Source organism: Carassius gibelio, chromosome A4, assembly GCF_023724105.1.
Source record: "Carassius gibelio isolate Cgi1373 ecotype wild population from Czech Republic chromosome A4, carGib1.2-hapl.c, whole genome shotgun sequence".
Lineage (NCBI taxonomy): Eukaryota > Metazoa > Chordata > Actinopteri > Cypriniformes > Cyprinidae > Carassius > Carassius gibelio.
The window spans coordinates 25,939,288-25,961,405 of record NC_068374.1 but is presented as its reverse complement, the minus strand read 5'-3'; the positions used below and the strand labels follow the sequence as shown (position 1 = coordinate 25,961,405).

The following is a 22,118-nucleotide window of genomic DNA, read 5'->3' as shown; positions in this document are numbered from 1 at the left end:
TAGACATCTGATAACTTCCACCCCGCGTGATAAAGTGAAAACCGCCGGGTAAACAACTCTGTTTACGACCTGGACACGCTCTGAGCGAGCTGGGCTTTTTGTCCTGTTCTGTTTTTGTTTGCGCTCCTCGGCGCCACGGTTTCGTCAATCTTTCACCATTCAAGCTGTTTAAAGGTGGACGATTTATGGTTAAGCTAGGCATGGCAGACGGAGCTGAGGTCACACCATATCAGCCAGCGACAATGGCCATTGTTTGTGCGCTCAACAGGAAGTGGCTGTGTGGGACTTCCTGCGGCTGATACCTAGGGTTGGACGGGGGCGGAGAGGCAGCCCGGCAGCCCCGTGGCCTATCACATTGTTCCAGGTGGGATCTCATGGTAACGTCGCTCCCTCGGGAACGCGTGTTTTCCACCAAATTGGCCCAGTCCCACAACCTTAATATAGAGCTGATGAATACAGTCCCATCTAAACCAATGTAATCTCCTAGATCACAATCAGACAGAGGCAAACAAAAACACAAACATGAAAACATCCAGCATCATTTTATATAGACCTACATATAGTATTTGTATATGTCACTGTTAAGGTCAGCCTGTTGACACTTCTAGATTCATGTTTTCTTTCGCTATATATGAAAACTTTCATCATTCCTTTCAAAGAAATGTAACAACATTTGCTCCCATAATAATGCAACATTCCTCACCAACGAGACCCTTTAACCGCTAAAGTGAGTTCTCGAATTCCGAAAGGCTTTAACTTACAAAAGCTGGTTTTTGTTGGCAGATTGCAGCTTTCACACCCACATTAGCTGCAACATGCGGTTGTTCGGCAGATCCACTCGCGAACAAATGCCTAGGAATTTTCTGCAATAACCCCCCTGTCCAAAGCCACCCCGAAAGGCCCGGAGACATATTTACTCATTCCCACAGTGGGGTCCGGTTCTACACAACAGCACCTTTTGTGGCAAGCATTTTTCTATTAACCTTTAAAGAATGGAAGAGGAGATAGATAAAAGGACAAACAGACTGTGTTGGTGAGCAGTGTTAGCGTCGTGCGACAGATGTGCAGATGGTGTGTTACAGTAAGAGATCAAGGCGAGAGAAAGAAAGGGAGAGAGGGAGCTTTTATACACCACTCAAACGTTCCTCGTCCCTTTAAAACTCCTCCAACCCAGAATCGGCTCACCAGACCGACTGATACTCAGCGCAGGAGATCTGACGCTCGAGTGTGGCCATATTGATGACCGTTTGTTCTTGATAAGAGCGCAATCTTAATGAGAGGAATCAGATGTGTTAGTCTGGCAAAGGCCTTATGTGGGAAACATTTTACCCCACAGTCACCATCCACTGATGAAACATACCCATTCAGTTGATTAATTGGACACAAAGAACGGAATATTTATCGGTCAAAAACATCCACATCTGTTGATTAGTCGTGAGTCACTCAGCTTTGACTATATATAGTATTGCATCTGACGTTTCCTAGCGTAAACATCCACCGGGTTTGTTTTTCATACCTCTAGTCTAAATGGGGGAGAGCTCTTATGAGGCAGACCGTCCTTCTTCTCCCTTTGGGACAACTGCCAAGCACAGGGAACTAAATATGGCTGGCTGCTGTCACAGTAATTCAGTATTAACATACAATGGGTGTGATTCATTAAGGAGAGACTTAATCAAGCTAATAAGCATGATTTGCTTGGGTTTTCTACTCATAAACACTGAGATTTCTAAACTGAAGTCTCTGAATGGTGTTGAGCATTTGTTTAAAGAGATGAAACTCTTCACAAAGATTTATACGGCTTCAACTTGGTTGGTTGCAACTGTGTCTAAGTAAAAAAAAAAAAAAGCCTTAGCATTCATGGTCTAAGAAATTCTGACCAAAACAAATAAAAAAAAGACAAGATGTGGTTATTGACTGACTGAGAATAAAGATGTTTATAGACAAATGGGGCGAACAGTTCTGTACAAGATCTGTTATGCAGATTCTTCAGGGCATCAATATATTAAATAAAAAAAACTATAGTTTACTACTATAGTTATTTATATTTTTTCTTTTATTAAAAGAAAGAAAGAAAACAGACACATATTACAAATGCATCACACAAACCTGAAAGGAGCATTTAAACTTGTGAGCACAATTGTATTCTGGTCCCTAGATTTGGATCTGGGTCTTTCACCGCTCATTTTACGGTCTGCCCAAATAGTTTGATTTGAGAAAAAGGCCCCAAAACTACACCGTTTCTGATGTAGCATCTACATTGGTAGCACATGCAACACAGAAACAGGACGGGACAAATTATATGCCTGTGTTGCATATTATGTTTTGCCACTCATCTGTTCTGAATGAGCAATGTATTTTGCCTCAGTGTATTAAAAGTTGGTTTCAGTGAGCGTAAGAAGCTGGGAGGATGTGGAAATATTGTGTGTTTTGGCCTGTGTCAGTCTCTAGCTGGGTCTCTGTGAGTCAGGCAGGCTGGTGTTGGGGGCATGGAAGAGCTTCTGCAGTGGGCCGCCCAGGCCCTGAAAGAGCTCTTTGTATCCCGTTTTATTTTCACAGGAAACGGCTGCCCTTTTTTGTCTCCTATGGGGAATATGTAACTGTGGTCACCTAATCAAACTTAACACATGGAGAGGGGGATGGAGAGAAAGAAAGAGCGAAACCGTTAACCCGGCAGCTACAGTTTAGCAAAACACAGACACACAATGGCTTGTGTATGTCCTTCTCAAGCTCCTTTTCTCTTTCTTCACTTCCCCGTCTCTTTCATTCGAGCCTGCTTTTCATAAATCCAACCATGATGACAGGGTGTTGTTTTAGTGTCGTGGAAGACAGGTATGCAGTCTTAATTTAAACATCAGGGAACACTAGGGAGGGTTTAAAACCTATATCCACCCACTCACAAACACACAGACGCCCCTCACGAGCTTAAAGAGAGACTGGTCAAGCGTTTACTGATTGGTTTAAAATGAACATAACTTTAGCCCCTGCTGGCAGATATTGTAACAACACTATTCTAAAAATACTGGAAAGTTATTCGAAAACGTTTTTCAACATTGATCATAAGTAATCAGCACATGTGAATGATAAAGAATCATGCAACACTGAACACTAGAGCAATGGCTGCTGAAAATGCAGTTATGCAAACGGTAGAATAAATGAAATGTAAACTTTATTAAAATAGAAAAGGTTTTAAATTGCAACACTATTTTACAGTATAAAGGTTTTCACTGTATTTTTGATTAAATAAATTCTGCCTTGATCATGAGAGATTTCTTTCAGGAACATTAATAAATCCTACCAACCTCATGTGTTTGAATGCTAAATAATAAATACATAAAGAAAAATATAAATGTATTCTGATGGATTTATTTAATATTATAAGTGTTACAGATCCCAAATTTGAGATAGATAGGGTCATGTTTCTTGCAAAAACTAAACAAATAAATAAGCAAATGTAATAATTAGCCTTAATTAGTCTTGTATTTTGATTAAATATATATACTAACGTTGCTAATGGAGAAGAGACCTTGTTCATGGTTGGTGTAGGAAGGACAACAGATTTGTGATATGCCATTGAAAACAGCACTAAACAGAAGATGCTCAAAGATCAACAATGAAAATGTTCAAAAGGAAGAGCTTCAAAATTCACCAAAAGAATCCCCTTGACATCCTTGAATGAGTCCGCACTGGATTTCACAAAAGCGGCAGATCTATGTGTGAAGCAACCCTGCATCATACAGACAGGGTCTAGGGATTGAAAAAAAAAAAAAAACAACTCTGTCCTAGCCGTGACCTTGACCTGTTCCCCTATGTGTTCACTGTCTATGTGCACGACAGCTTCACAATTCTCTTCTTTACCAAATGAATAGGACCCAGGAACACAGGCTGCATGAGCGTAGGCTTTCTGAAACAGGGTTATGCGGGTCATTCTTCAAGCAATTAAGTGCTTTTTTGTCTCATTCATTTTAAAGAAATGCCAATTACAGAAGCATTCGCTATATATTAGAGTCACATATACTGATTCTTTAGAAACTGCTGCTATTGTCCGACTGAAAAACTTCAAATCAAAATATTTTGGCACCAGGATAAACAGGCAATTACTCAATTCAACCTATGAAAGAAAGGAGTCATTTTCCTCTACAAGAGTTATTTTTCTTTGAAAAAAAGAGAAAAAAGGCAAAGCAATGAGGGTGGAAAAAGTTTTGAGATGAAGTCTTTAATATGGAAACAAGAGGGAGAATGAATGGTGGATGAGCAAATTGAAGAGGGGAGAAGAAAAAAGGTGGGATCGAGGGAGAGGAGGAGGAAGGCAACACAAAGTCCCATGGCTGCCTCGGGGCATTGTGCAAAATTGATGGAGGGGATGAGAGACCTCACACACACACAAACACACACACACACACACACACACACACACACACACACACACAGAGCACCTGAGACTCCAATCTCAGACCTCTATGCTTCTCCCTCTCTAACCTTTATAAGTAAAAATGCACTGTGAAGAAAGCCAGAACTAAAAATTTCAAAACAAACTTAAGTTTTTTTTGCCTCTGCATAAATTAATTAATGCATACACCAAGTGGCTAACAAACATGACTCCATTCACACAGGACACATTATGTTCTGAAAACTTAAGTCACCATTTGCTTTTGTATGGGGAATAAATGATGCAATAAAAGTGAACAAAACATTTCCTTTTGTGTTGTACGGATGAATGAAAGTCATTTGGTTTGAAACAACACAAAAATGAGTAAATGACAAGAAATTGTTATTTTTGGATGAATTATCCCTTTAACATAACTGGTGAAGCTGGCTGCGCAGGGAAATATTGTTGGTTAAGCTAGTCTAAAAGCCTGAAGGGAAAACAAGTACACCAGCATCCACAGCACAACATATGCTGATAGTGTTTTCAACTGGGAAATACATCACTTTCTCACTTTTCCAGTATCTCTTTCTGTTTTTCTGTCTGATTTATGGTAGACTTGAAACAGTGGACTTGATCAAATCATGTTCTCTGCTAAGAGCAAGACAGCTTTGGAAATTTTTCCCATAATTCTGTGTCTGTGGAACAAAACCAATAGAGAAAATAAAAAATAGGCTATTCTGTTTCTATAGAAAACAGGACTTCTAACAGCAGCTGCAGTGATGCACTGACTTTAAAGATTAGTGATTGGCTCTTTAACTCAGAAGGCGGATCTTCGTTTAATAGAGCGTTGCATTTTTCCCATTCAAAACTGTACAATTGACACATCTTGGGTATTTTATAGGCTTTGGTTAAAGTCACCAGTGCTCTTCTGCTGATTCTATTGCTGAAGATTTCCAAATATCTGCTGGTATTAATAAACTGTAAGCACAAAAACTATATGATGAGAGCTTCATGGAATAGGCTTCCATGACCGATCAGCTGGAAGGGATGAGAGGGGGGATAAATATGGATGGAGTGGTGTAAAGCATGCCGTCACTGGACTCTGGAGCAGTGGAAACATGTTCTGTGAAGTGCTGAAACATGTTTCTCTGTTTGGCAATCTGATGGGTGAGTCTGGGTTTGGCGTATGCAGGGAGAATGTTCCCCGTTTGACTACATTGTGCCAAATATTAAGTTTGGCGAAGGAGGGATAAGTGGTATGAGGCTGTTTTTCAGGGCTTGGACAAGGCCCCTTACATCCAGTGATGGAAAAGCTTAATGCTTCAGCATACCAAGACATTTTGAACAATGCTATGCTTCCACCTTTGTGAGAACAGTTTGGGGAAGGCCCTTTTCTATTCCAGAATGACTGTGCCCCAATGCAAAAAGCAAGGTGCATAAAGACATGGTTGGATGTGGAAGAACTTGGCCCATGCAGAACCCTGACTTCAACCCCATCCAAGACCTTTGGGATGAACTAGAATGGAGATTGAGAGCCAGAACGTCTCATCTCAAAACACTCCGAAATCTTTTTCCCTGAAGAGTGGAAGCTGTTGTAACTCTAAAGGAGGGAACAACTCCATGTTGTTGTCCATTTAGGATGCAATGTCATTGAATGGTCAGATGTCCCTCATTTAGTACATCACATACTAGGGAAAAAGATTTATTGACTCGCCAATGCCCATTTTTATGTGTATTTGGCACTTTGGAAGCATTAACTTTGTTAGCTACAGTATAAGCCAGTTTCTTCTCAGGTGAACTGTACTGAAAATCTAGAGAGAAACCTACTGACGGCACCCTCTGTGACTGGTAGGCACTAAAATCGCCGTAATGTGAAACTGAGGTTCTTATTCTCTCATTTCCCTCCAAAAACAAACCTGTCTGAATGGTTCACCGCAATAGACAATGTGCATTTGTTCAACTACAACTACTCTCTTTCAAATCTAATTTTAGAGTGTGACTATTCAGTGTCATGGTGCAGCTCTAGAGCTCAGCATTAACTATTAGCACTAGCGAGCAGAATGATCATTAGCTCTTCCGCACAATGAGAGAATGGGATCTTGCTTCTGCGCTGGCATGTCCTGGCGCACGATAATGCCCGTTGGTTGAAATGCCCCACGGCTCCTTGACTGACATAGCGATGGTTTGCTGGATGGCTGAGCTGGCACAGAGACGGCCAATCTGAGTCACACAAAAAAAGAGAGACCAACACACACGCCTGCTGCTTACACGCTAACCTGCAGCAAATATGGCTACGCCAAAGCCCCGAACAGACTTACTCACCAGTGAGACTTCTCTCTCATTCATTCAGCCAGATCTCAGGCAGAGCCCCACCTCTTCTCTCCTCTGTTCCTGAACCGTATCGGGCCCCCCATGCTCAGACAAGGCCCCTGTTGATGGAGTTGATTGGAAAGACAGTGAAACCGCCAGACTCTCAGGAAAGGCCAGGGATGCAGAGCCGCAACCAAGTCATCTGTTAGCAATCGAGCAACGAGGCCTATTATTAAAGAGTCATGCGGGTCACAGATTGAGGTCTCTATGCCCCATAAGAAGCCCTACTTTTTCAAGACACTACTTTCCAGTAGAAAAGAAGCATAGGGAGGGTGTTGGAAATTCACTATACAGTGCGTTTAAGAAAAAAGCCTTGTGTAATGACGTATATGTAATTATGGTACCAGTGGGTGGCTTAAATGGTTTAGAAAACCCAAGGAACAAGTTGCGATGGTGAATTTATGTTTGTAAACACTTCCAAGTAGCCAAGCAGCACTGACGGATGCTTTCAGACCAATTTATGATCTGCAATCCAAAAAGTATTCAAGGTAATTTTGTGTATGGACGGAGGAAAATAGTGAAAAGGGTGGAGGAAAATCCTTAAATGTGACAGGGGACGTTGCTGTCCCTGACAAGAGTTTATGGAAAATGAGTGAGGCATGATTCTTTTCCTACATAACCACAAGGCTGTGTTAATCCTTTGAGTGTGAATAAAATGAGCTAAAATAATACGAGAAGAGCGGATAAATGCAGATCTAAAGTCACAACTATGCAGCACAAAAACGCATCAAGGGCCCAAAGCCACTCTTCATCAAACCCTGTTATTTAAACATTTAACAGAACAGTGGAGGGGAGAGGCGTGAGATGATGATGATTTGCGATTTAATGATTCCATCACTGTATTAGGGGATTAAGATGTCCGTGGAAATAGATTAGTTCTACATCCATTTTCACTCTGACTGGCAGAGACCCAAAAAGCTCAGAGACAGAAATATGAAGAAGGTGGCGTGCTGTGACAGATGGAGCACAAGTGACCTGAAGAGTGCCAGTAAGAGAACTACCGCCACCTGCTGGTGGTGACAACAACATCAACTGTTTGTTTGTTTTTTCAACTGGGAAGTAAGCTATTTCCTGTGAAGGTGTGGAACTTCCAGTTCAGTAGCTGCTATTCAGTAGTAAAAAAAAAAAAAAATAGAAGAATATTAAAGTACAGTAAATTGTTGAACTATGTGCTCAAACCAGTGTGTTTATGATCATAATAATAATAAATTAAAATTATATGACAACAAAATGTCAGATTGCAACATCCGGGAGCTAACACCAGAAGCCTCAAACATCCAACATTTAAAATGACCTCTTATTTTAAAAATAAAGTTTATAGCAGATTTGTCAAATGGATTGCTTTTATGGTGCTGTTTTAAGATTTTCTGACTGTAGCCAAACCTTTTTCTTTTTTGTCTGAAAGCCTGTGTGAAGATTCTAATTCGTTCTCCATTGAAGAAAGAAGGTCATCTGGATTAGGAACAACCAAACACAGGCTCTTGCACTGCCCGAATAATCAAAATAAGGCCACAAAGTGTTGAAGAAGTGAGGGTACTATTATTAAATGGTTAAACCTTCGATGCTTCGAATCCGTCAACTTCAATTATCTCAAGTCACTACGCTTTGGCTTATGCAAGGTTTAATTACAAAAGTGTAACCCTCTTTTCTGCTGTTCCTGATAACATCAGCCATGTGGAGGGAACGGTCACATGCTCAAACACAATGGGGCCCAGGAGTCAATTAGTCAAGAGAACAAAGGAGACTTAAAAGGATAAGGAAAAGACAAATTCTGCAAAAGCAAATAAACAGCAACTTGGGCAAATGGGGGGGTTGGGGACAAATGCAAAAGGAAAAAAAACACAAAAGTGGCTGCTAGTTCATTAATTCGAATTTCAAATCGGACAAACTTGAGATGACAGCAGCGTGCTTGTCAAATCAGATCATGGCCTAGCAGAGCGGAGAACCTCCCGGTGCTTGGAGCTAAAAGCAGGAACAGCTCATCGCAAACAGCTTTCTTGGGGACTGTGTGTGTAATGCGCGTATAAGTATGTGCGCGATTACTGCAGCATGCAAGATGTCTTCATCGCCTCTGATTACTGCGGACCGCCTTTTTCCCGCATGTCCGCCCTGAGATGTCACTCTCCCCCTAAATGAGAAGTGACAATTAAAACATTCTCTTAAGGCACTCCAAATCAAGACATGCTGGCAAGGCTGGCGGAGAGCCGTTCACCACGGGGCCGGAGCTAGCGAGGTGAGAGGCCACAGTCTGATCTGGCCCCAGGCCATGGAATCAGGGGTTAAAGTGTTGATGGCTGTCCGCAGACCCAGCACCAGTGGGTAAGACAGAGTAACACACGCACTTAGGAAACAGGAGGGTCGGTGAAGAAAGAGAGAGGGCTGAAAATGTGTCTTTAATGCAAAGGAGGGAGAATGTGAAGGGCTAGATTGACTGTGCTACATCAGATGCTGTGGGGTAAATAAAAAGAGAGTGAGAAAGACGATCTCAAAGGTTTAGCTGAGTCAAGCCAATTCCACAAAGCACATCTTCCATCAGTCAAAAGGGTTGGGATCAAGAGTAAAACAAAGAACTATCGTTTCATTAATGCCTGTGGATGTAACACTGTCCTAAAATACACTTACAGTGTTGTCTGTATTAATATTCAGCAGCCCTCGATAATAGCACAAGATGATGAAGATGTTTGATTGCCAAACTAATGACTCAGTTCATTATATGTATGAACAGTTCATTAACAGCTGAGATTTAAACCTGTGTAGTTACTGATTGGTTGTTCATATCAGTGCTGCAACAACTACTAAAAATATATTTTTGTTAATTGAACTTGAACTTGATAAATATACAGTAAATATTAGATAAAAAAAAAAACATTCATTTAAGAAACAAAAAATAGCCATGGTGCATTGGCAAGTACTGAAACTGGAACAAAATAAGTTTAAGTACTAAAGTTACTACAATTACTACAAGCGCCTTACAAATATTGACAGTGGAAGCAATCAAAAAGAGCAATGATATATAAGTGCTATAACAAGTCTCAGTTAGGTTAACACAGTACACGTAGCATGGGCTTTTAAATAATAGAATAAATAAAAATAAAACAGATAGAATAAAAAAAGAATAGAGTAAGCTAGTGTTAGAGGTCTTTACACACACACCCACACACACACACACACACAATTGCATAATACATTAAAAGAAAATAGAATACAAAAAGATTAGAAAGGTAGTTTGATTTTTTTTAAAGAATAGAATTAGAATAGTGAGTGATAAAGTTAGAGGGTCAAATAAAGATGGAAGAGATGTGTTTTAAGCCGATTCTTGAAGATGGCTAAGGACCCTTATGAAACAAAAATATATTGCAGTATATTGGAAAATATCATGTAATATATTAGGCATATATTCTTATATATATTTATTTTTTTCATTATATTGCAATATATTGAAAGTGGCAATCATTTGTATATTTTGCAATATATTATATAATATATGTTTCATTAATATATTTTTAAATGTATTCAAATATAAAATAATTAGGAAATAAAAAGGGAAAATAATATATTACAATATATTTTAAGAAATATATTGGTAAATATATTTTCCTTTCGTATGGGGACTCAGCTGCTCGGATTGAGTTGGGGAGGTCATTCCACCAGAAGGGAACATTTAATTTAAAAGTCCGTAGAAGTGACTTTGTGCTTCTTCTTCAATCAAGCGACGTTCACTCGCAGAACGCAAGCTTCTAGAGGGCACATAAATATATCAATTGAAGCTAAATAAAAATAAATACAAATGGCAAAAGCACATACAATTACTAAAACTAAAAATATAAAAAATAAAAGCTAAATATTAAAGAACACTAATTAACCTAAAATAATGCTGGTTCATATGACAACATTTAAAGATAGAATCTTTGTCAGTAGTTATATTTTATAAAAAAAGAAATGAATCAATGTAATGTTGCCATATTTATACACACACACACAATTAACTAATATATATATATATATATATATATATATATATATATATATATATATATATATATATATATATATATATATATTTATTTATTTATATTTATATTAGTTAATTTATGGGACCTTAAAATATAGAGATTAGTAAGTCATTGAAATGTCTGTGTAAACATACCTTTTGCGAGAATTGTTTTAAATTTACTATTAAAAATAATAATTTATTTTCTCCAAAAATATTTTCTCAACTTCTAAAAGAATCAATAATGGAATCACTGAAACTAGTACTGGAACCAAAATCATTAAAAACCTCTTTCTGGGAGCACTTTTTTGCATGTCGACTTCTGCTTTAGCAATGTACTTCTCACAACTAGCTATATTGTGTTGTACTTTGGATGAATTGCTTCTGCTTTCATTATTCTCACATATAAGTCATTTTTGATTAAAGCAATCTGGATGCATTAATGTAAATATACATTTCCTGGCAAAAACACAACACTGCTTTGATATGGATTTGACTCTGTGTGTGGGACACAGTAGAGAAAGAGAGGTTGTTCGGGCAGGATACCAGGTCAGTCAGTAGACAGCTGCAGCACTGAGAGAGATCAAGCCAAACTAGCCTGGCCTCAGTGAGGGCACAAAGATCCAGACCCCCACCCTACAGGGACCAAGGTTTCCAAGCACAGCCAGTGAAGGATCCCTTTCGGATTTATCCAAACTCTTTAAAGTAGAACAGAGGTCATCGACTGGACAGGATGAGAACAAAGGGGCATCAAGTCGATGCTTATCGCTGTTGCACCTTTGCAGAGAAAAAATACAGTTCCCAGTGACCTTAGCACAAGATAAGCACATAAACATATAATATCTGTATTACAGAGACTACAGAAAGTATTTGAGCATTTAAAAAACGGAGAATGTCATTAAATGAAATAGCAAAATATCAAAGCAAGAGGGATCTGCAAGCCAATGGATGCTGAAACTATTCTGAGCTTTTCTCGTGTCAAGGCAGATGGAAGCCCATTTCTGGTTAAAGAAATTAAATTGTATAAAGTATTTGTGAAATCATTTCTGTAACGTTACATTTCTATAAGATTATATCTCCCAATTTTGACTTTATATGTCACAATGTTATATTAAGTGAATTTATCACACCTATGACTTTATATCTCAAAATGTGACTTATATCTTGCATCATTAATAATATATTACTTTTTCACATACCTCTGTTCTTATAATTTCTCTATATGTTGTAATTCGACTTTATATCTCAGAATGTGACTTGATTTCTTATTTTAAACTCACAAATGCCAGGTTTTTTAATACAGTAAAGGCGAAAATGGATTAACTATGAAATTTCCACTAACGTTTGACAACCAAATACTTTTTGTTGCCATTTTGAACACACACACACACACACACACACATACATATATATATATATATATATATATATATATATATATTTTTTTTTTTTCTTTTTTTGTCATTTGAAACCTTAGAAACTGTATTTGAGCTCCATTTCTTTCATTTTACTATAATATGCACTGATGTGCACAGTGCATATTTTAGTTTTTTATTTATTTATAGTATTATAGTTTATTTGTTAAGGTGACTTAAAGTAACCAAATACATTTGGAATACATTGCAAAAAGAGTGAGGACAACAACTAAACCCAAGTTTCTGGATGCTTTCCATGTTACATTGTTTAAGCCGAGATTTACAGGAACGTTTAGACGGCGACTGCCCGCTGGTTTGGCGCTGTCAGGCGTTTGCAGCTTTAATCTGATCTATTATGCTGATGAGGTTGACTCGTTTCCAGAGCCATCAGTGGCTTCACACTCACACAGTGAGCTGGCAACCGACTCCATCACCTGCGCTGGTGAGCATACCGACACTCTGTCACTCAGTCACACCTGACACGAGTCCAAAAGCAGGTTGTTCACACCAATTCTAGTTCACGTTCTCTCCTCGAGCATGCCAGAGAACTCTTTTGTCTCTGGAAATTTAAGAAAGAGAAGGTGGGCTTCTCTTCCTTCCTTGGTTCCTACACATGTATGTGTGTGCGTGTGTTTAGAAGAGAGGCATGAATGAATTAATGATGTCTAAAGTAAGTAGGGCATGTTATAATGATGAATGTGTGTAAAGTGTATTCATAGGACAGCGGAGCAGGAAGTAAGTGAGCGAGCGGAGCTCAGCTTCAGCCCTGCAGCTTCTAAACTCTAAGAGACGCTCTCCAACAAACCCTCTCATATATCATCACGATACACAGTCCCAGCACTCCTCTCCCTCATTCCTATGTGCTCTCGCTCCACCTTCAGCATACACGCACATTCTCTACAAGATGTTTGAGAATGCTATAGGCTGGAAACTGAAGCATCACAAAACATAAATGGACAGTTCAATCACAAATGACGTCATATACTCACCCAACACGTCGTTCCAAGCCTGTAGGACTTCTTTCTTCCCTGGAACAGGAAAAATTAAAGTTGAGCAGATTGTCCCAGGGTGCTCTTTTCTCTGCAATGTCCAAAAATGCAAAACAAAACCATTTTAGAGGTATATTTTAGTTTAATAGAAGAATTTTGACAAGAAATTTTAACCACAGAAAATTATTACCTAACACAACTGTTTTCATTACTGATAATAATAATAATAATAATTATAATAATAATAATAATAATAATAATAATAATAAAAGCAGCTTCAGCACCAAATCAGCATGTTAGAATGATTTCTGAAGGATCATGTGACACTGAAAACAGGAGTAATGGCTGCTGAAAATGCAGCTTTGCCTGTCAGCACAGGAATAAATGTCATTTAAAAATATAGAAAACAGTCGTTACAGATTGTAATAACATCTTACTATACTACTGTTTTTTACTGTATATGTGATCAAATAAATACAAATCTTTTGAACGGATGAAACGCTACTTCAACAGAAACAATTCAGGTCTCTCTACACTTCAAAACAAACCCAATAAAACAAATTCCACCCATCTGAACCCAAGATGATAAAATGGAGAAAAGTGGGGGATGGAATGTTGTCACTGAGCTGAGGATAAGGTCACTCAGAGGTCATCAGAAACCTTGCAGCGTTCTCTTCATGACTGCAAAAGGACAAAACGTCCAAAGGCAAATCTGCAAACTCAACTACAGGAAAAGGAAAAAAACCAAAACAACCAAAAACAAAACATCCCGCGTCCACGACGGCCATGAAGACAAATCCAATTATTTGTGTCTCATGTTGCAAATTTGTTCTAATGGATGGAATAGGAAAATAAATAAGTGCCTGCAAAAGGAAACAAAGGGATGTGATTTCTAATTAACATGAAAGAGAGACGAAGAGACACATTAGTAAACCCATCTTTCATCCTTCTCCTCTCCTCATAGCCGGCACATTTGTTTGTGCCCAAATGTTGTCTTTTAGAGGGAAGCGTGTTTTCCGTTTCGCCAGCAAATTAAATGTCAACAGATTCAACATCGGCTCCAATCTCGCTTTTTTCTGGAGCATTTTGTCGATTTTATTGTTCATTATGCGTTTTTTCTTTGCGTTGCTTGCGCTCAAACGGCTTTATTTGTCACATCTTGGCTTTGAAGATCACAAAAGCCCGGGACAATAATTAGGTTTAGTGTAATTACGAACTGAGCATAATGAAAGAGTTGAAGGGAAATGCCTGGCCTCATCTGCTCACTGCCTCTCTCCGGATAACCATTAATCCCACATTAACCCTGGACTGTCACTCTAAATGACGGCGTTGAGAAAGATGGTATGATCAGATGACCCCGATCAGGTCACACACATATGCTGAATATGATATCATGTAGGGCGATCGCATCCAGCTTCTGCGTGAAACACTGAGGTTTAGATCCTGTCAGTAGGCCGCCTGCAATACAGCAGACCCTAAACAAGAGTATGAATGAGAGAGGAAAAAGTCATCCATCCAGGCTAAATGTTAGTAGTGATGCAAATAAAGGCTTCTGTAATGATGTGACTCTACCAGAGAACTATAAAGCGAAAGATTGGCCTCACACATGCCTAAACCAGCAATATGTGGTTTGCTGTTGTTCAGCTCAAGCTTAAAGTTCAAGGAAGCGTATGGTAAACAGCTCTTTCTTTTTTTCTTTCGTTTCGAAAAGAAAACACCTTTTTCGATTAGCTTTATAAATACCCCAGTCACTTACCTGATTTAGTGCTTTTATACACTCCATGCTGTGTGTCAATGAGCGTGTGACAACTCCTGTGCTGCACCTGAATATCTGCAAGCTGCTTTGGCAGTCTGGAGAGAAGATCTGTATAATGTATAGAGCAAAAAAGTATATTAATGTTTGTTAGTTTGCTCAAAAATACTGGACAACTGAATTATTATAAAGCCTTAAATACGCAGACAGACGTATAGACAGACAGACAGACAGATAGATAGATAACCATATTATCAAACAATATCAATGATGTGATTGTGTGTCTGTGTAACACGCGGCTGCATTTGTCATGACAATGTCACGCTCCCGTTTCAGTGTCTGGATAGACATGTGGTGTGTAAAAGCACACAGATGACGCTCCAGATGGCGAGGACAGACCTGTGCAGCGTAATGAAGGGAAGAACAGTCTGGGTGTGTGGACAGGTTCCCAAAAGGCTGGATGTGCTGCTTCTGCCTGCCTTCTTTAAGACTTTAAGATGGGCGAGTACTGTCCCACACATTTGATCAGCAGTTTATTTTAATGCAATGACTTTACCCTCTTAATAACATAATCACCCCCAAAGGTTTACTCACTTTGCAATGGGGCAAGGCCAGGAATAATAAGCAACAATTTAGGGAGACTGCTGCGGTGTTGCAGAACATGAGATCACCTTGAGGTGCCACTGGGAAGAGAATGAAGATCCAGTTCAATATTATTTTAACAAAGTCACAGAAATAACTGTTAATATTAGTATATATAACTCTGAAAACTTAATTATGACTAGAATGTGTCATGCTTTTTATAAATAATCTAGTCTAGTGTGATGCGAGCAGAAATAGTATGAGAAAAGAAGCTAAATATACTGCATTTCAAAATGATTTCACTCTGCACGTCCAATTTGCGGTTGGAATGAGGGTAACGTTAGCTGACTCACCACGGAATAAATGCGTTTTAGTTTAACTCATTTTAAACCCAAACAGTGAAGCATTTGGAGTGAAGATAAAAAAAAGCACTTCGTGCTGAGAAGACGAAGACTACTCATCTTTTGCGCCATCTTGTGTAAAAACACAATATTGCGTCAACAGTAAAAGCGTTATTAAGCGTGACCAAGAGTAGGAAATATTTAACCTTTAATACAATACAAGCTTCTATTTTACAAACTCAACAAAACTCCACTGGACTACTGTATCAAGCCGTTGAGTACAATTTTAATGGTTGCTTGTTATTTCTTCAACCGCTTAGAGCTGATCATCTTTGGAGCCGATTGTTTTCTATTTCGCGTGCGTCGTCGCCATAGTTACAGGACGCACGCAAACTGCCTGAGAGCACGTAAACATGGTGAGTCAAGTTTTAATAACGTTTTAAAGAAAAATGTCAGTGAAATTACCAAAATATCTGCGTATATATGCAATTAATCTTTCTTCATATGACTTCTGTATTTATATTTAATTAAACATGAGCTGCAAAAGCGAAAGTCTCGAGCCAAAATGTCATGCATGTTTAACGTTACTGTCCTAGTATTTGTTTGCAATGTTTGTCTGATTTATTATTTACTTTTTCTTTAAATTTGTTTATTTTTTATGTCTCATTTAACAGCCACCAAAGGATGGAAAGGTTTGTTGTTTGTTTGGAGTAAATATGTTTGCAAACAGCTTTCAATTTAAAATGACCTTTAATTGTATTCAAATTATAAATGTTTGTAGGTCAGCTTTGAACTTAAAAATAAATTCAATTCTTTTTTCAGTAAAATTAAGTTTTAAAGAACATCTCTTAATTTTTCCACAAACAATTACATTTTGTAGCATATTTTCACAATATCTCCAAACTTTAAAACAAGCTTTAAAAGACATAAAATAATAATAATAATCATAATTATGATTATTATTATCTTAGTTTTCGCAATATAATTTATTTGCATTTTGCATCCAGTCTGCAAAAAAGAAAGAGGGAAACATCAGCAAGGCTGAGAGGGAGAGACTGCAAAGAGAGGCAGAGGAACAAAGACGGAGAGAGGAAGGTACACCTGCAATATTAATTCATCTAATTGTAAATGAATTTTTAAATTGCTGATAAACCTATATACTGTGTTTCTGCAGAAGAAGCTCGTGTCATTGCTGAGCGTGAGGAGATTGAACGGCTGGAGAGGGAGCGAATAGAACAAGAGAAACAAGAACTACTCGAGTTAAAAGTCTGATGAACTTCCATTTGAACATTCACAATTGTGTTGCAGACATCGCTGCTGTACTTAGTGCATATGCAACTCTCTGTACTGATGGATTGCATGTGACAAGTTTTAATGTGATGATTCCACAGGACAGAGAGCGCAGAGAGGACGAGCTGAATGAACTGCGGCATATTCTTGATGAGAATCACTCTGCAGTCACTGCGTGGGAATCTGAATGCAGGGACAAAGCTAAGGTACAAGACACATTTAGCTCTATAAAGACATCTCGGGTGCATTATAAGATAAATCAGTCTGTGGTCTTTATAGTGGGAGCGTTACATGCGTTGCGACGGCAGTCCAGATCCATCGGTGCAACCGGAAATCAACTCCTTCGTCAGTTTGTGGAGAGAAGACTCAGAAACCCAGATTCAGCTGGTCTTGGAGAACTGTGCTCTGGCTCTTCAGGTAAGACCAATACTCTGGATCTGCTGTTTTTGGTTTATTCAAGTCAGTTATTGATTACTGAGATGATCCAGATAAGTCAAGGATCACTATGATTGCTGCTCATAATACTTTTAGTATTAAACATTGGCACATAACTCCATTTGAGGTCCATACCTCAAATTATGCTCTTTATTAAGGATCCAAATTTTTATCTCTGTCTGATGAATGATATAAACATGTATAAAATGTCACTGAATTAAGGCTGTTTTTGTAACATTTTAGTAATCATTCTAAATTTTAGGTACATGTAATGACAAAGAGGAACAATATTTTTGGAAAAACTTTTTAAATTTTTGTTTTCAGCTGAAAAACATTGACAGCCAATTAGAATCAAGTGACTTTGAGCTTGAGCATTTAAACTAAAACTGCAGTATATGCCTATGATAAAAAGAAATTTATCGGCCATTGATTTGGATGCAAATATTGTTCTTGGTGTGAATGGACCTTAACTATTTCTCATGGACAGTTGACAAACGAACTGGACTTTCTCTTGAGCGAGGGTCCCAATCCCTGTGTTGCTCAGCAGTATCGAGAAACACTCCTGTGTCTGCAGAGTCTCATCCACATCAAACTCGACCAGGCCACTGAGGAGCTACTGAAGGTAAGAGCTAAACCGAGATGTTCCTGTGTAGCTTACTTTTATTTCAAGAAAAATCAGATGTGTGTCTTTTGCTCTCCATCCAGTCTGCAAATTCTCATTCCGACATTGAGACCGGGAACATGCAGACTGTAGTCCAGGATGAAAATGTCACTCTTTGTCTGTGGGCGAACCTCAACAAAAACCCAAGGTTTGTGGATCTCCATTATGAATTTAAGGGCCTATTATGGGATAAAGGAAAAACTTGACTATCCATGTTTCCAGGTTTAAAGGTTTCCATTTTGAGGAGGTGGGTCTGGGCTTTGAGCTGCCAAAGCCACTTGCTGTGCATGACATTGCTGTTCGGATCCTTCACACACGATACGATCACCTGTCCCACCACAGCCAGCAAAAACAGGTCCAGAGAAGGAGATCCATGATGGAAGCCATTCTCACTCCACCAACTGAAAACACTGCAGCGGTGCAGGATAGAAAGATGGAGGGCGAAGGGGATGAGGGAGAAAGCTCAAAGCAAGTGGAGGAAGACAGTCGTTCGGTCAGATCAGAGAGCAGAAAGCAGGTGAGTGAGGCTTTGATCATGTGTACAGTATGTTCTTATTTTCTAGTTGCTTCTGTTAATATCAGTGTGTTTCCATGTGTCAGAGTGCTGTAAGTGTGATCTCATCTAAAGTGGGGAGGAAGAGCTCTTCAGTCAAGCCGTTAGAGGAAGGAGAAAGTCAGATGGAGGAAATCACAACAGCATTAGAAGCTGGTTTGGACTTTTCCTATTTCACTTCCTGATTTTCCACATTTATTTATTTCTTTGTCTTATTTTTGGCTGTTTTTCCCTTTTGGCCAAAACCCAAAAATGCAGACATTTTCGGCAGACAAAATTTCAGTGCATCCCTAAAAATAATATATTGATGTTTAATAGTAATATATTTTCCAATTTGAATGTTTTACTTAATGATTATTTTTTTGGGCTTGTATTTTTTAAATTTATTATCATTAAAATAATTTACTTTAAAAAAGTCTTACATAATTATTTTATGTTTGTGCTTTTAGCCAAGTACATCCTGAATTTCAGTTTCGGTACAGAATTTTCTTTTTTTTGCATCACTATAGTTAACTATGATGATATACTGTATGACCATATATACATATATCAAAAAATTCAGATGAAAATTTTGATTTTAGGCTGATAATTAATAAATCAGGGATAATCAAATTCTATACTACTATGAATGTAAAAAAAATACACACTGCAAGTGAATTTAGGCATTACATTATAACTGAAAGAATGAAATATATTTTAGAAATCTGCTAAAGATTAATATTTTATTTGCATTTTACTAAAATAATTTTACTTTAACTTAAATTTCTGTTAGTTGCCAAGGCAACATTTTTATTTGATTTATGTATTTATTTTTCCTAAGCTTTTCATCAAATATTTATATTGTCAGCTTTATTTGAATGAATGAAAACGAGTTTGAATAGTTTTGGGTAATAATGGCAACACATAAAAAAATATAATGAGTATCAAGTGATATATTGTGCATCACTAGTAATACCACTGTAATGGCTAAGTTCTTGTAAACTACTGCTTTATTAAATTGTCTCTAGATCAAAATGGTTCCGACTCATCACCAGCTGAACCAGTGACTGACAGTGCTGACGCACATATAGTGGATCTACAGCAGTTCACACCCCTTGGTGTAGTCTTCTACTTTGATGTTTTCCATCTTCCGCCCCAGTCTCACATAGTGAAGGGCTGGGAAATGAGAGAGGTACATCATTGGGTGTAATCTAGAACAGTCTGAAAAAAAAAAAAAAAAACGAATAATGTGCGTTAATTGTCATTTACTGTTGTGCTTCATCATAGCTGTTAGAAACCGGTCTCCAGATCTTCCCCTATCCCACAGAGCAGACCCGCGTTCAGAGCTCTACCTCAGTGAAACTGGATGAAAACAGTAGCACTGTTGCCTCATCGCCTGTAGGGGTCACTGTAGCTCTGCCTGACTCCGTATTGTTTCTGGAGGATCCACATGTGGCACATTGGGATCCAATCGGTTAACAGTTAACACTACATATATGTAGCATCAGATTTTGTCATCTGTCTCTTCTTTAAAGCCTCCCTGTTATATTCACATCTTAGTATTTTACCTCTTGCCTGTTATTGGCCATTGTTTTGTTCAGGTCAGCACTGGCGGGCAGACTGCATTTCTGAGGCATCCTATGATGAAGAGACCCACAGCATCACCTTTAAGATGAACACATTCTCTGCCTTCACATTACTGCAGGAATCATATGCTAACATGCCTTTCCAGTCATGGGAGCTGAGGCCTCTCGGCCAAGACTCAGCTTTGTTCACAATCACTGGAGCTCTTATTGAAGTCAGCATCACCGTCAAGGCAAGAGAGGCCCTGTACAAAAATGCACTTAATTGACAAATAAGTATGAAAAGATGTTTGAATTACATCTTTAATATATTTTTAAATAAATTAATGGATGCAAAAACAGCATCCCGTCATTGAGCCATTTAATTTATCTAAGACCAACAGTATGCCATCAGTTCAAGCCCAGGCTGTTTTCGATACATACCGAAGGCTTCTCTCTGTGTGCATCAGCACTACTGATCGATAGCTTTTTGTTTCTCAGGGTAAGCAATGTATGCTGCACATGGAGGAAACAAAGAACCTAGATCATCTTCTAGGGAAGTGGATGAGCCCCTCAGAACTGCAGAAGGCCATGCAGAGAGCTGGAATCAATGTATTTGTGAATGAGTATTCAGACAAGTACGTCAGCATCAACCCGAAGGTAACCAAGAGGGCTGTATATTGCCTTACGGTCTTAAAAACATTTTCTGTATCAGCATTGATGGTTCCATGAAGAACGTGTATTATGAAATAGTGTATTGCACAAAGCGGTCTTCAAAAGGTTCTTTAGATTATTAAAATGCTTCTAACATGAAGCAAAAAGTGGTTCTTCTATGGCATTGATGTGGAACCCTTCTTTTGTCAGAGTTTAGATTTCTGTCACTAATTCCTTTTTAATTGGACCAGTCATAGAAACCCATGACATCATAACTCTGAGCTTACCTAAATATATTTTTAGCCATGTTTCTTTTCATTTCTAGGACCCATTAATAGAGCACACAGTGTATGAACAAATGGCACTAATGTCCTCAGCAGTGGCTTTTTCCTGGAGCCGCTGGAACACACAATGCGGACAAGAGCACCTTGTTCTTCAGGTACGTCATACACTGACAGACTGACTGAAGCACTATTAAGCTACTGTACAGACGTTCTTTGTAAGCAGGCAGTACCTTTCCCCTTTAATGTTTTGACTCTGTAGGCATGTGAACAGTTGGAGGCGGGGCCTGTGGCCGAGGAGGAATGGTCTCTTTACCTGCTGGGTGCTCAGAGGAACCAGCATCTGAAGATGAAGGAGCATGACGATAGCTTCTCTCCTGAGCTGACCGAGGGCAGCGAGTTCCACTCCACCTTTCTGCACATGCTCAGACAGGACATGAGCACCGAGGGCCAAGCCAGAGTCCGTCAGTCTCACTATCTCTACACAGACACCGTACAGAGGCTTCTGTGTGCAACACGTGTCCTCACATATTCCTGAGAAAAGAAAGCATCCAGACAGACTACATGCACACACACTAATATCTAAAGCATCGGATATCGGTTTTGAACCGTCATTGCAACCTCTTGATATGCTGGGATGTAATAACACATTTTATAGGCAGGTGGACTCAAATGCTACTCTTGAATGATTTATAACATAAGTAATAAATACACAGTATATACTGTATACACACAGTAGATAGATCTTTCATTATAAAATTATTCCTTATTACAGAAACCGGCATTTGTGTCTCATTAAAAAAAAAAAAATATATATATTCTATAAATAATATATTATTTTGGGGGCTGCCATATAACCCAGACATGTTTGGTGAGATTCTCTTTGATTTATAGAT

At 38.6% G+C, this 22,118-nt stretch overlaps 1 protein-coding gene across 1 annotated transcript; it reads left to right on the top strand.

Annotated features, from left to right (window-relative positions):
• Positions 1-16,027: 16,027 nt before the first annotated feature.
• On the top strand, positions 16,028-22,008 carry dnai7 (dynein axonemal intermediate chain 7). Its single transcript, XM_052578522.1, has 16 exons — positions 16,028-16,223; positions 16,482-16,499; positions 16,815-16,902; positions 16,982-17,073; positions 17,199-17,303; positions 17,377-17,514; positions 18,020-18,154; positions 18,238-18,341; positions 18,416-18,710; positions 18,794-18,902; positions 19,754-19,917; positions 20,013-20,199; positions 20,327-20,541; positions 20,789-20,947; positions 21,267-21,380; positions 21,485-22,008. Exons 1-16 carry the CDS (start codon positions 16,221-16,223, stop codon positions 21,758-21,760), a joined length of 2,202 nt encoding a protein of 733 aa, XP_052434482.1. The 5' UTR covers positions 16,028-16,220; the 3' UTR covers positions 21,761-22,008.
• Positions 22,009-22,118: the final 110 nt, after the last annotated feature.

Coding starts and splice junctions, on each gene's coding strand:
- dnai7 (XM_052578522.1), top strand. Junction 18,711..18,793: donor GATCAGAGAGCAGAAAGCAG/GTGAGTGAGGCT, acceptor TCCATGTGTCAG/AGTGCTGTAAGTGTGATCTC. Junction 20,948..21,266: donor ACGTCAGCATCAACCCGAAG/GTAACCAAGAGG, acceptor TTTCATTTCTAG/GACCCATTAATAGAGCACAC.